The sequence below is a fragment of the Gadus chalcogrammus genome, chromosome 1 (genome assembly GCF_026213295.1).
Source record: "Gadus chalcogrammus isolate NIFS_2021 chromosome 1, NIFS_Gcha_1.0, whole genome shotgun sequence".
Taxonomy (NCBI): Eukaryota; Metazoa; Chordata; class Actinopteri; order Gadiformes; family Gadidae; genus Gadus; species Gadus chalcogrammus.
Window position 1 is genome coordinate 21,710,227 of NC_079412.1, and position 12,500 is coordinate 21,722,726.

The following is a 12,500-nucleotide window of genomic DNA, read 5'->3' on the forward strand; positions in this document are numbered from 1 at the left end:
CCGGAACCCTTCCTTTAAAACGGAGGAACAAACTAGAGCATCAGGAACCCTTCCTTTAAAACACTAAAGGAACAAACTAGAGCATCAGGAACCCTTCCTTTAAAACACTAAAGGAACAAACTAGAGCATCAGGAACCCTTCCTTTAAAACACTAAAGGAACAAACTAGAGCATCAGGAACCCTTCCTATAAAACACTTTAGGAACAAACTAGAGCATCAGGAACCCTTCCTTTAAAACACTAAAGGAACAAACTAGAGCATCAGGAACCCTTCCTTTAAAACGGAGGAACAAACTAGAGCTTCAGGAACCCTTCCTTTAAAACACTAAAGGAACAAACTAGAGCATCAGGAACCCTTCCTTTAAAACACTAAAGGAACAAACTAGAGCATCAGGAACCCTTCCTTCCCTTTAAACTAACGGCCATATCTGTTTGGGGAAAATCCAAGATTGGTGGATCAGCCCGTTTGTTCACCTGAAGAGAGGGAATCCTACGCCTCACAACACAGTGAAGCTAAGCGAAGACTTCTCTACTCTACACGCTCACCGTTCCATACTGTAATGCTCATCCTAATAAGTTGATATTGCACTACTGAACCCTCGATTGCCTTCTGATTACCTTTTGATTGTATTTAGATTCAGACCTTCCTTCCTCTGTAGGTCACATGGTGACCCCCTCACCCCCATGGGACAGACCCTTCCTCTAGGACCCACGGGGACCCCTGACCCCCATGGCTGTGGACATGGGACCTTCCTTCTGGTTCTCTACCTTTTTGCACTTTCTTAATTTTTCAATGCTCTGGCATAGTGAAAGAAAAAGACATTAAAAAGAAACAGACAGACACGCAGAGACGGAGGCATAGACACACAGAGACAGAGAGAGGGATAGAGGCACAGACACACAGAGACAGAGAGAGGGATAGAGGCACAGACACACAGAGACAGAGAGAGGGATAGAGGCACAGACACACAGAGACAGAGAGAGGGATAGAGGCACAGACACACAGAGACAGAGAGAGGGATAGAGGCACAGACACACAGAGACAGAGAGAGGGATAGAGGCACAGACACACAGAGACAGAGAGAGGGATAGAGGCACAGACACACAGAGACAGAGAGAGGGATAGAGGCACAGACACACAGAGACAGAGAGAGGGATAGAGGCACAGACACACAGAGACAGAGAGAGGGATAGAGGCACAGACACACAGAGACAGAGAGAGGGATAGAGGCACAGACACACAGAGACAGAGAGAGGGATAGAGGCACAGACACACAGAGACAGAGAGAGGGATAGAGGCACAGACACACAGAGACAGAGAGAGGGATAGAGGCACAGACACACAGAGACAGAGAGAGGGATAGAGGCACAGACACACGGAGACAGAGAGAGGGATAGAGGCAGACACACAGAGACAGAGAAGCAGAGCGAAAGACGCACAGAGAGATGGATAGGGAGGGAGAGAAAGAAAGCCTGACAGGGAGAGTTAGAGAGAGACAGGAGAAAGAGAAAGAGAAAGAAAGAGAGAGGGGGAGAAGGAGACAGAGAGAGGGTGAGATAAATAGAGACAGATAGAGAGAGAGGGGAGAGAGGCAGAGAGAGAGAGAGAACAGGATGCAACAGGTCGGTGGAGGTTCTCCTTCCAGAAGGAGGTCTGCGTGTTGAAACACACCACATCTCCTCAACGTTGATGAACACGTGACATCAACAGCATTACTACCTCTACCGCACACCTGTCTGCTCGTCTGACCTGTCTGTTTCTCACGGTCTGTGGTTGTGTGTGTTTGAATATTCACATCGTTAGAGTGTGTGTTTGCTAGGAACATGCAAGTGTTTGAACATGCGAGTGTGTCTGAAAATGTGTGTGTCTTCAGAGTGTGTGTGTTATGAGTGTTTGGGTGTGTCTATGTGTTAGTAGCACGTGTGTGTATGTGTTAGTAGCATGTGTGTGCATGTGTTAGTAGCGCGTGTGTGTATGCGATAGAAGCGTGTGTGTGTGTGTGTGTGTGTGCGTGTGTGTTCGGAGTGTTTGTGTGTGTGTGTGTGTGTGTGTGTGTGTGTATGTGTTTGTTAGGAGTGTTCGTGTGTGTATTAGGAGTGTGTGTGTGATAGGAGTGTGTTAGGAGTGTGTGTGTGATAAGAGTGTTAGGTGTGCGTGTGTGTGTGTTTGTTAGGTGTGTGTGTGTGTGTCCTCACCTTAGCTCTCCTCTTCTCTGACTTCTCTTCTTGAGTTCGTCTCATATTCTACCCTCTCCACTTCCTCTAATACACCCACTCTCTCTCACTCAACACACACACACACACACATAGTAAACACACATGCTCACACTCCTAACGCACGCACACAGAATACACAGACACACAAGTACAGAATGCACACATGCACAAACTCCTAACACACAAACACACACAGAATACACACATGCACACACACTCATAAAACACAGACAACCGCAGAGTATACAGACACACACACATGTAGTGATGTGAACCTTTGAAGGCTATCTGGTCTCTCAAGACACACGCCAGCAGCTACTGCTGGTCATGATGTGTGTGTGTTTGTATGTCTCTGTGTGTTTGTGTGTTAGACTTAGAAATATAGAGACTTAGATTTGATTTATTGTCATTCAATAAACACACCATCAGTGCACATATTAATCTAAATTTCGTTACCAGAGCGAATGTGAAGACAAACAGACACAAATGCTGACTATTAGTATAGATGTACTTGTACTACTGTGAATTACTGCTATACCTAATGCGACCTGGGGCTGTTAGTATATATTATCTTTTAGGGCATTTGGCAGACGCTTTTATCCAAAGCAACTGCCATAAGTAATAGACAATAGTTTTACAATAGGATGTAAAAGCAATTGTACTACTTTAGTACTACTAAACCTACCTACCTTAAAGCGTCTTAGAGTACCATATTAAGCGCTATATACATTTCATTTATTATTATTATTATTATTACTACTGTATCTACAACATAACCCGAGCTGGAGCTGTTAGTATGTAGCAGTACGTGTACTACTGAAGTACTAATGCCGTTTCTCCTCATATAACCCGAGCTTGGGCTGTTAGTGATACGGCAGCGCGCCCTGCTGGTCGTAGTGCGTACTGCACCCTAATAACTATCTGAGACTCATACGCGTCTACGAAGTAATCAACAGGTGTTACCTGTTGATGACGTCAGTATCTACGCTGGTTTCGCCCTGATCAGAGGAACTAAACTACAACAGACAGAGCAGCTGTACATTAGACCTGCTGAGACTAACTAGTGATTGGTTAGTCCCCCTCCTCCAGGGTGAGTTCCAATACCTGCGGCTGTTAAGAAGAGGACCAGAAGAGGATATCTCTGGTACCAGACACCTGTCGTCCAGCTCTCATCCACACACACACGCACACACACACACACACACACACGGTCCCGGGTCCTTGAATTCATGTCTTCCCCGAGCTCCGGGACGGGGCCCAGGTTCAGTAACGAGCAGGTAAGAACGCCGATGCTGAGTATGGAAGCTAATTTGTGTTGCGTGATCTTGTCTTGGGAGTGACGTAACCATAGCCAACCGAAATGTCATCCAGAATGTATGGAGGAATACTGATGTTTCAGTGAAGGTGCAGCCGCAGGGGGGTCTCAACGTTGGTCCGGATGTTCTGTTGGACAGTTAGCTGGAGGTCAAGAAGTGGCGATGGACCTCGATGAATCCTCTCGAGGCTCATGACGTTCCGGCAGGATCCGGCTCAAATTAACCACTGTCTGTCCCCCCCCCCCTGGTGGACAACACGCATAACCTCTCAACGAACCCTCACCCATTGCTGGAGAGGGTGTGTGTCGTGTGTCATTCGCTGCTGACAGGTTCAGACCTGCTGTTGCGGCATCACTTTGTGTAACCCTTATTGTGTTCACCCCTACACACACACTGGTGACTCCTCGCTTCTCTCTCTCTCTCTCTCCCTGTCACTCTTTCTCTGTCAGTCTGTCTCTGTCTCTCTGTCTCTCTGTCTCTACCTGTCTCTTTCTGTCTGTGTGTACTATGGAAGAAATCAACCCTATATTCTATGGCAAATTATGATTATTGTCAGGCATATACATATATTAATGGTGGAAAATAGCTAGTCATCTTTCCCCTATAAATGTGGTCTGACGTGAGTTGGGCCTAAAATGCTGATTCCACGTGGAAGGTTCAAGGGATCAGATTGTACTAAAACTGTACCATAAACACAGGACTTTGAACCAATCGAACATGCTATTTCTCTAAACGTTATCTGTATGGTCTGACATGTTAATTAAGTTTGGAAGATGACTTAAAAAAGTGAAGATATAAGGAGCAGGACGAGAATCATTCTGCAGTGTGTTGTGCGAACCACGAGAAACATCTGGCAGTGTGTTTTGCAAGCCACTCGGCTTTGTTGTCGCCTGTTCGCGGGTTGCAATAAAGTCTCTTATCATACTTGACCTGGAATCCTCGATTCCTCAAGCTCTCTTAGTTTAGTTGAAGTGATAGAACTTGGTTATTTTTTACCACAGTACCTGAGTCTCTCTCTCTCTGTCTGTGTGTTTCGGTCTGTGTCTCTGTCTGATAGTCAGCCACTCTGTATATCCTTCGTTAGGGTCAGATAGAACTCTTATTGACTTTGATATTCTGGTCTTTCTCTCCAGTCCTTGGTAGAGAGCTGACGGTGTTGGTCTGAATAGTCTTAGGGCTGACGGTGTTGGTCTGAATAGTCTGAGGGCCTTAAAGGCTGACGGTGTTGGTCTGAATAGTCTGAGGGCCTTAAAGGCTGATGGTGTTGGTTCTGAATAGTCTGAGGGCCTTAAAGGCTGACGGTGTTGGTTCTGAATAGTCTGAGGGCCTTAAAGGCTGATGGTGTTGGTTCTGAATAGTCTGAGGGCCTTAAAGGCTGACGGTGTTGGTCTGAATAGTCTGAGGGCCTTAAAGGCTGACGGTGTTGGTCTGAATAGTCTGAGGGCCTTAAAGGCTGACGGTGTTGGTCTGAATAGCCTGAGGGCCTTAAAGGCTGATGGTGTTGGTCTGACTCAACTGCAGAGGGGGAGTCCTATCCTGGTTTTGGGCAGGGTCAAGGTCAGGGTCAGGGTTAGGATTAGGGTACGGGGCAGCGTCAGGGTCCTGCAGGTGTTGGGTCTAGTACCCTGGTTCTGCTCAGTGTCAGCTAGGCTTTACGTTGAGGCGGCGGGTGTCTGGACCGGAGATGGCTGTGGACTCTGTGTGTTGTTGCACAGGTCTTTCTATTGGGTGCGTTTCGCATTCGGAGAAGGGTTGGTTTGAACCGTTAGAAAGTTCTGTCCAAGGCTGACAGAGAGACTTTGAGTAGTCCTGCAGTGACTTCCATTTGATATTCTTGGAGGCAGATGAAGAGGAGCAGTAGTTTCGTTGGTGGTGAATGGATCTCTTTTAGTAGGTGTCACAGTGAGGATGACCCTTCCCTTGGTATTAACATGTCTCTGACTCAAGATGAGGGAGGAAGATGTCTTCACAGAAGTAAGGGTATTCTTAGGGGGGGGGTGGCAGACCCCACTCAAGTAAACATGCTTTAGTATCTGAATAAACTGAATCAATCTTCTATGAAGTTCTTCCTTTTAGGGACCAGTTAATCCTCTGTCAAGTATGAAATAAGCGTTTCTAATCGGCCTTGGATGTTCCAACCCGTTATTTATAATGAAGTCATTGTTGTTGATAATTGTTGTTGGTTGTTGAGTAAGAGGTCTCTGTGTTTCCCTCTCTGTGTTTGTCTCCATGGTCAGGGCGGGGATGCAGCGGTCGGGTTCCTCCCGGCCTCAGGCTCAGGGAAGAAGAGGAGGAGGCCTAGTAAGAAGACGGCGTGGAAGGGTCTGGCTCTGCTGGGGGGGGCTGCTGCTCTGGCCCTCATCACAGGACTGCTCGTCTGGCACTTCCACCGTAGGTCCCTTCCTCCCTCCCTCCCTCCCTCCCTCCCTCCCTCAGGATCTCCTCACAACACACCGAGTATATCTGGAGAACATCTAGTATATCTAGAGAACATCTAGTATATCTGGAGAACATCTAGTATATCTGGAGAACATCTAGTATATCTGGAGAACATTAAGAACATCTAGTATATCTGGAGAACATCTAGCATATCTGGAGCACATAAAGAACATCTAGTATATCTGGAGAACATCTAGAATATACTACTATTACTATACTACTACTATGGTACTAACCCCCTCCTTTGTTCAGTGCGTGAAGACCAGAAGGTCCAGAAGACCTACGGGGGGGTGATGGGCATCTTAGACCAGCAGTTTGCGGAGGCCTACGAAGACCCCAGCAGCGAGGAGTACCAGCACCTCGCTGGGCTGGTCAACAGCCAGGTCTCAACACACACATGTCAACTATGTTACTAATAACATCCCATCATAACATGACATCATTATGTTATGTGTCATAAGGTTAGGTTAGTGATAACGTACCATCAGTCATAAGGTTAGGTTAGTCATAACATATCATCAGTCCTCAGGTTAGGTTAGTAATAACATATCATCAGTCCTAAGGTTAGGTTAGTAATAACATACCAGTCCTAAGGTTAGGTTAGTAATAACATATCACCAGTCCTAAGGTTAGGTTAGTAATAACATATCATCAGTCCTAAGGTTAGGTTAGTAATAACATACCAGTGCTTAGGTTAGGTTAGTAATAACATATCATCAGTCCTAAGGTGAGGCTAGTAATAACATATCATCAGTCCTAAGGTTAGGTTAGTAATAACATACCAGTCCTAAGGTGAGGCTAGTAATAACATATCATCAGTCCTAAGGTTAGGTTAGTAATAACATATCATCAGTCCTAAGGTTAGGTTAGTAATAACATATCATCAGTCCTAAGGTTAGGTTAGTAATAACATATCATCAGTCCTAAGGTTAGGTTAGTAATAACATATCATCAGTCTTAAGGTGAGGCTAGTAATAACATATCATCAGTCCTAAGGTTAGGTTAGTAATAACATACCAGTGATTAGGTTAGGCTAGTAATAACATATCCTCAGTCCTAAGGTTAGGCTAGTAATAACATATCATCAGTCCAAGGTTAGGTTAGTAATAACATATCCTCAGTCCTAAAGCTAGCTTAGCAATGACTTCTGCGTGTTTCAGTTGAAGGTGATGTACTCCAAGAACTCGGTGCTGTCCAAGTACTTCCAGGAGTCTACGGTCCATGCCTTCAGGTGGGTTCTCCTCCCACAGCTTCTTGTTGAGAACATGTTGGGTGTGGACCCGTGTGGGCCCTGGTTCTGACGGGGCCTTGGTGTGTGACGTAGAGGCCCTGGTTCTGACGGGGCCTTGGTGTGTGACGTAGGGGCCCTGGTTCTGACGGGGCCTTGGTGTGTGACGTAGGGGCCCTGGTTCTGACGGGGCCTTGGTGTATGTAGGGGCCCTGGTTCTGACGGGGCCTTGGTGTGTGACGTAGAGGCCCTGGTTCTGACGGGGCCTTGGTGTGTAACGTAGGGGCCCTGGTTCTGACGAGGCCTTGGTGTGTAACGTAGGGGCCCTGGTTCTGACGGGGCCTTGGTTTATGTTGGGGCCCTTGTTGACCTGTGTGGGCCCTGGTTCTGACGGGGCCTTGGTGTGTGTAGGGGCCCTGGTTCTGACGGGGCCTTGGTTTATGTTGGGGCCCTTGTTGACCTCTGTGGGCCCTGGTTCTGGTGGGGCCTTGGTGTGTGTTGAAGCCCCTCTGGACCCGTGCTGGCCCTTGTTCTGATCGGGGCGTTGCTGTGTGTTGGGGCCCTTGTTGACCTGTGTGGGCCCTGGTTCTGGTGGGGCCTTGGTGTGTGTTGGGGCCCCTTGAGCTTGGTAGTGGTGACCCAAACCGTACCGTGCGTCCTTCTGTAGTGAAGAGGAGGACGGCGTCGTGGCCTACTACCAGTCAGAGTTCAGCCTCCCGGGGCCCCGCCTCTCCTCCCTGGACCAGGCCATTAAGTCTCTGGAGGAGCCGGAGGGACAGCAGGTCCGCCAGGGCCGCCTGCTGCTGAGACCCACCAACACCCTGAACGTCCACCGCATGGTGACTGGAGGTACGCCCAGCCAGAGACCCCCAAAAGACCCCCCAGAGACCCCAGGAGACCACCAGTAGACCCTCAATAGACCACCATTAGACCACCAGTAGACCACCAATAGACCACCAATAGACCACCAGTAGACCCTCAATAGACCACCAGTAGTTCCTCAAAAGACCATCATTAGACCCCCAGTAGACGATCAGCGATGTCTGTGTTTTTAATGACATGAAGAGTTGTAAGTCTCCAGCGTCCAGACCCAGAAGTCTGGATGTAATTTCCCCCCTGGTAATCAATTTCTGTGTGTTATAGCCCTGGATCCACGCATGACAAAGCCCAAGTTCCTCAGTAAGTAATAGTTCCTCACAACATATTCAAAGCCACCTGTGGCCTCTCAGAAGTGCTGACGTTGACTCTTCTCCTGGCTCAGAGAGGAACTCCACCTCGCTCCACGTCGAGAAGAAGGGCGAGCTGCGGTCTCCGGGGTTCCCCGACTCCTCGTACAACCCCAGCACCTTCCTGCAGTGGAAGCTGAGGGCTCAGCCTCACCACAGGGTGCGCCTGGAGTTCCACAGCCTCGCCATGGAGGAGGACTGCCAGAAGGACTTCATCAAACTCTACGACTCCCTGGTCCCCATCGAGCACCTGGTCCTGGCAGAGTCAGTCTGCACACACCCCGAGACCTAGATACAGACATAGATCTATGATCAGGATGGAGACCTCAACATAGATCTATGGTCAGGATGGAGACCTCAACATAGATCTATGTTCAGGATGGAGACCTCAACATAGATCTAGGTTCAGGATGGAGACCTCAACATAGATCTAGGATCAGGATGGAGACCTCAACATAGATCAATGTTCAGGATGGAGACCTCAACATAGATCAATGTTGCAGGATGGAAACCTCATCATGGATATATGTTATGGAGACGGATCAAATAACTTTTCATTATTTTCTTTTTTTTCATTCATCCAATCATATTCATAACTGATCAATTGTCTATCAAGTATAAGTACATGAGAGGTGATGGGGCTGTTTCTCCTTCCAGGAAGTGCGGAAACGTCCACAAGCCCATGGTCTTTCTTTCTTCTGAGAATGTGATGCTGCTCACCATGGTAACCAGCAAAGAGAATAACTTCCGAGGCTTCAGAGCCACCTACTCCCAGATCCCTCTTAACACCAGTAAGAACACCGTCCCCCCCGGCACCACATCCAGCTACATGAGACTAGCTAGCTTACTGGCTAGCTGATCGGCGTGTGGAGCTAACAGCTTGTTGCGGTCCTGTAGCATGTGGAGCTAACAGCTTGTTGTTGTCCTGTAGCGTGTGGAGCTAACAGCTTCTTGTTGTCCTGTAGCGTGTGGAGCTAACAGCTTGCTGTTTTCCTGTAGCGTGAGCGGCTAACAGCTTCTTGTTGTCCTGTAGCATGTGGAGCTAACAGCTTGTTGTTGTCCTGTAGCGTGTGCGGCTAACAGCTTCTTGTTGTCCTGTAGCATGTGGAGCTAACAGCTTGTTGTTGTCCTGTAGCGTGTGCGGCTAACAGCTTCTTGTTGTCCTGTAGCATGTGCGGCTAACAGCTTCTTGTTGTCCTGTAGCATGTGGAGCTAACAGCTTGTTTTTGTCCTTGTAGCATGTGGGGGTCAGCTGACTGGCCTCTCAGGGGTCTTCACCTCACCCTTCTTCCCGGCATTCTACCCTCCTAAGACGACATGCGTGTGGAACATTCAGGTCAGTCCTCCCCCCTCACTCCCCCCTGGTCTAGGTCTGTTCCTGGACCAGTCTAGTCTAGTCTGGTCTGATCTGGTCTGGTCTGGTCTGGTATGTTCTAGTCTAGTCTAGTCTGGTCTGGTCTGTTATAGTCCTGATCCAGTACTAGTCCTGGTCTGGTCTAGGCATGTCCTAGTCCTAGGTCTGGTCTGATCCAGGATCCTTTCTACAATCTGATTCTGTTTGTTTAAACCTAGATCATATCTCTCCCCTCCCTCCCTCCAGGTCCCCAAAGGCCACTTTATCAAACTCCAGTTCACTGATTTCTCTCTGGCAGACCCAGCAGAGGGCAAAGCGGGGTGTACCAAGGATTATGTAGAGGTCAATGACCAAAGGTCTGTCTCTGATCACCCCTCCATCATTCTGTCTCTCCTCTGTCAACCCTCCATCATTCTGTCTCTCCTCTATCACCCCTCCATCATCCTGTCTCTCTATCACCCCTCCATCATCCTGTCTCTCCTCTATCACCCCTCCATCATTCTGTCTCTCCTCTATCACCCCTCCATCATTCTGTCTCTCCTCTAATCACCCCTCCATCATTCTGTCTCTCCTCTGTCACCCCTCCATCATCCTGTCTCTCTATCACCCCTCCATCATCCTGTCTCTCCTCTATCACCCCTCCATCATTCTGTCTCTCCTCTGTCACCCCTCCATCATCCTGTCTCTCTATCACCCCTCCATCATCCTGTCTCTCCTCTATCACACCTCCATCATTCTGTCTCTCCTCTATCACCCCTCCATCATTCTGTCTCTCCTCTATCACCCCTCCATCATTCTGTCTCTCCTCTAATCACCCCTCCATCATTCTGTCTCTCCTCTATCACCCCTCCATCATCCTGTCTCTCTATCACCCCTCCATCATCCTGTCTCTCCTCTATCACCCCTCCATCATTCTGTCTCTCCTCTAATCACCCCTCCATCATTCTGTCTCTCCTCTATCACCCCTCCATCATCCTGTCTCTCTATCACCCCTCCATCATCCTGTCTCTCCTCTATCACCCCTCCATCATTCTGTCTCTCCTCTAATCACCCCTCCATCATTCTGTCTCTCCTCTATCACCCCTCCATCATTCTGTCTCTCCTCTATCACCCCTCCATCATCCTGTCTCTCTATCACCCCTCCATCATCCTGTCTCTCCTCTATCACCCCTCCATCATTCTGTCTCTCCTCTAATCACCCCTCCATCATTCTGTCTCTCCTCTATCATCCCTCCATCATTCTGTCTCTCTATCACCCCTCCATCATTCTGTCTCTCCTCTATCACCCCTCCATCATTCTGTCTCTCCTCTAATCACCCCTCCATCATCCTGTCTCTCCTCTATCATCCCTCCATCATTCTGTCTCTCCTCTCTCATCCCTCCATCATTCTGTCTCTCCTCTATCACCCCTCCATCATTCTGTCTCTCCTCTATCATCCCTCCAGCATCCTGTCTCTCCTCTGTCATCCCTCCATCATACTGTCTCTCCTCTGTCATCCCTCCATCATACTGTCTCTCCTCTGTCATCCCTCCATCATTCTGTCTCTCCTCTATCATCCCTCCATCAACTCTCTGACCTGTTTTTACGGAGTGTTTTGAATCTCTTCAGACAGTGATTTGAAAACAGTTGTGTGAGATACAGGGACAAACTAGAAAAACTGGCTGACGATAGCATGTAATGTAGACCAGCTCGCATTGGTTCGCTCAGGCGTCACGCTCAAACAAAAGAGAGCGAGGGGAAGTTATAAAGGTTGGAGGAAGTGAATATGATACTGACATTAATAACTAGAGCTGTCAGTTAAACGCGTTATTAACGGCGTTAACGCAAACCAATTTTAACGGCGTAAATTTTTTTTATCGCGCGATTAACGAAAGTTTTTTTTTTTCTTTGGCTCAAAACAAAGAAGCAGTAGCCTGACTGCTATGTTCAAATGACATTTGTTCAAAGCAGTCGTTTAATTGCACTATAGGGTCTTTTTTTGTATCGTCCTGTTTTGATCAGTATATGCCAATGTTGTTATCAATAAAAAATCATTTGCACAAGGCAAGCCGATGCACTTCACCATGTTGATAAGATAATTAAAACGAGAAGAATTAATGGGACAAAGAAATCAAGGGATATTTAGCATAGAAAACGAATTTGCGATTAATCGCGAGTTAACTATGACATTAATGCGATTAATCACGATTAAATATTTTAAGCGCTTGACAGCTCTATTAATAACATTCTATCTGAACATGAATCCTCTCCCGGAAGGCTCTGTGGAAAGAAAGGCAGCAGCGTCATCACCGTAGAAAGCACCAAGATGGCCGTCAGGTTCCAGTCCGACGACTCCAACGTGGATTCTGGATTCGATGCCAAATACGAAGCCTTCGTCCCTGCTAACCGTGAGCCTCTCACTGCACATGATGATGAACACATCGATTAAAAAAACACTTGAATGAGCTCCACACGCCTACTCACCCACACTGTGTTGTGCCGTTTCCGTGGTGTTACCCAGCATGCCCTGGGCGTTTCCACTGCGACAACCACCAGTGTGTGAACCTCACTCTGCAATGTGACGGCTGGGAGGACTGTGCGGACCGCAGCGACGAGAACAACTGCAGTACGTCCACCGGATCAGGACTTATGGCTCCCGTTGTACGACTGGGGATGGAGTGAGTGTGGAGAGTGAGGTGGTGAGGGGTGTGAAAGAGTGAGTGTGTGGAGAGTGAGGTGGT

The 12,500-nt window shown here is 47.9% G+C and overlaps 2 protein-coding genes across 2 annotated transcripts in view; one reads left to right on the top strand and one right to left on the bottom strand.

Moving 5' to 3' along the window:
• The window catches only part of LOC130386905 (tyrosine-protein phosphatase non-receptor type 7-like), a 10,716-nt gene extending 8,316 nt beyond the window's left edge, over positions 1–2,400 (bottom strand). The window contains 1 exon segment of the mRNA XM_056595770.1: positions 2,196–2,400. The gene's annotated coding sequence lies outside the window, so the exon portion shown is untranslated.
• A 795-nt stretch (positions 2,401–3,195) lies between these two features.
• Positions 3,196–12,500, top strand: part of LOC130386914 (suppressor of tumorigenicity 14 protein homolog) — a 16,579-nt gene continuing 7,274 nt past the window's right edge. The window contains exons 1-12 of the mRNA XM_056595781.1: positions 3,196–3,493; positions 5,770–5,923; positions 6,224–6,354; positions 7,132–7,202; positions 7,867–8,048; positions 8,343–8,378; positions 8,461–8,689; positions 9,083–9,216; positions 9,664–9,761; positions 10,026–10,135; positions 12,037–12,167; positions 12,281–12,385. Of these exons, the coding sequence (XP_056451756.1) occupies positions 3,446–3,493; positions 5,770–5,923; positions 6,224–6,354; positions 7,132–7,202; positions 7,867–8,048; positions 8,343–8,378; positions 8,461–8,689; positions 9,083–9,216; positions 9,664–9,761; positions 10,026–10,135; positions 12,037–12,167; positions 12,281–12,385 (1,429 nt within the window). The 5' untranslated portion in view covers positions 3,196–3,445. The remainder of the gene's footprint in view (positions 3,494–5,769; positions 5,924–6,223; positions 6,355–7,131; positions 7,203–7,866; positions 8,049–8,342; positions 8,379–8,460; positions 8,690–9,082; positions 9,217–9,663; positions 9,762–10,025; positions 10,136–12,036; positions 12,168–12,280; positions 12,386–12,500) is intronic.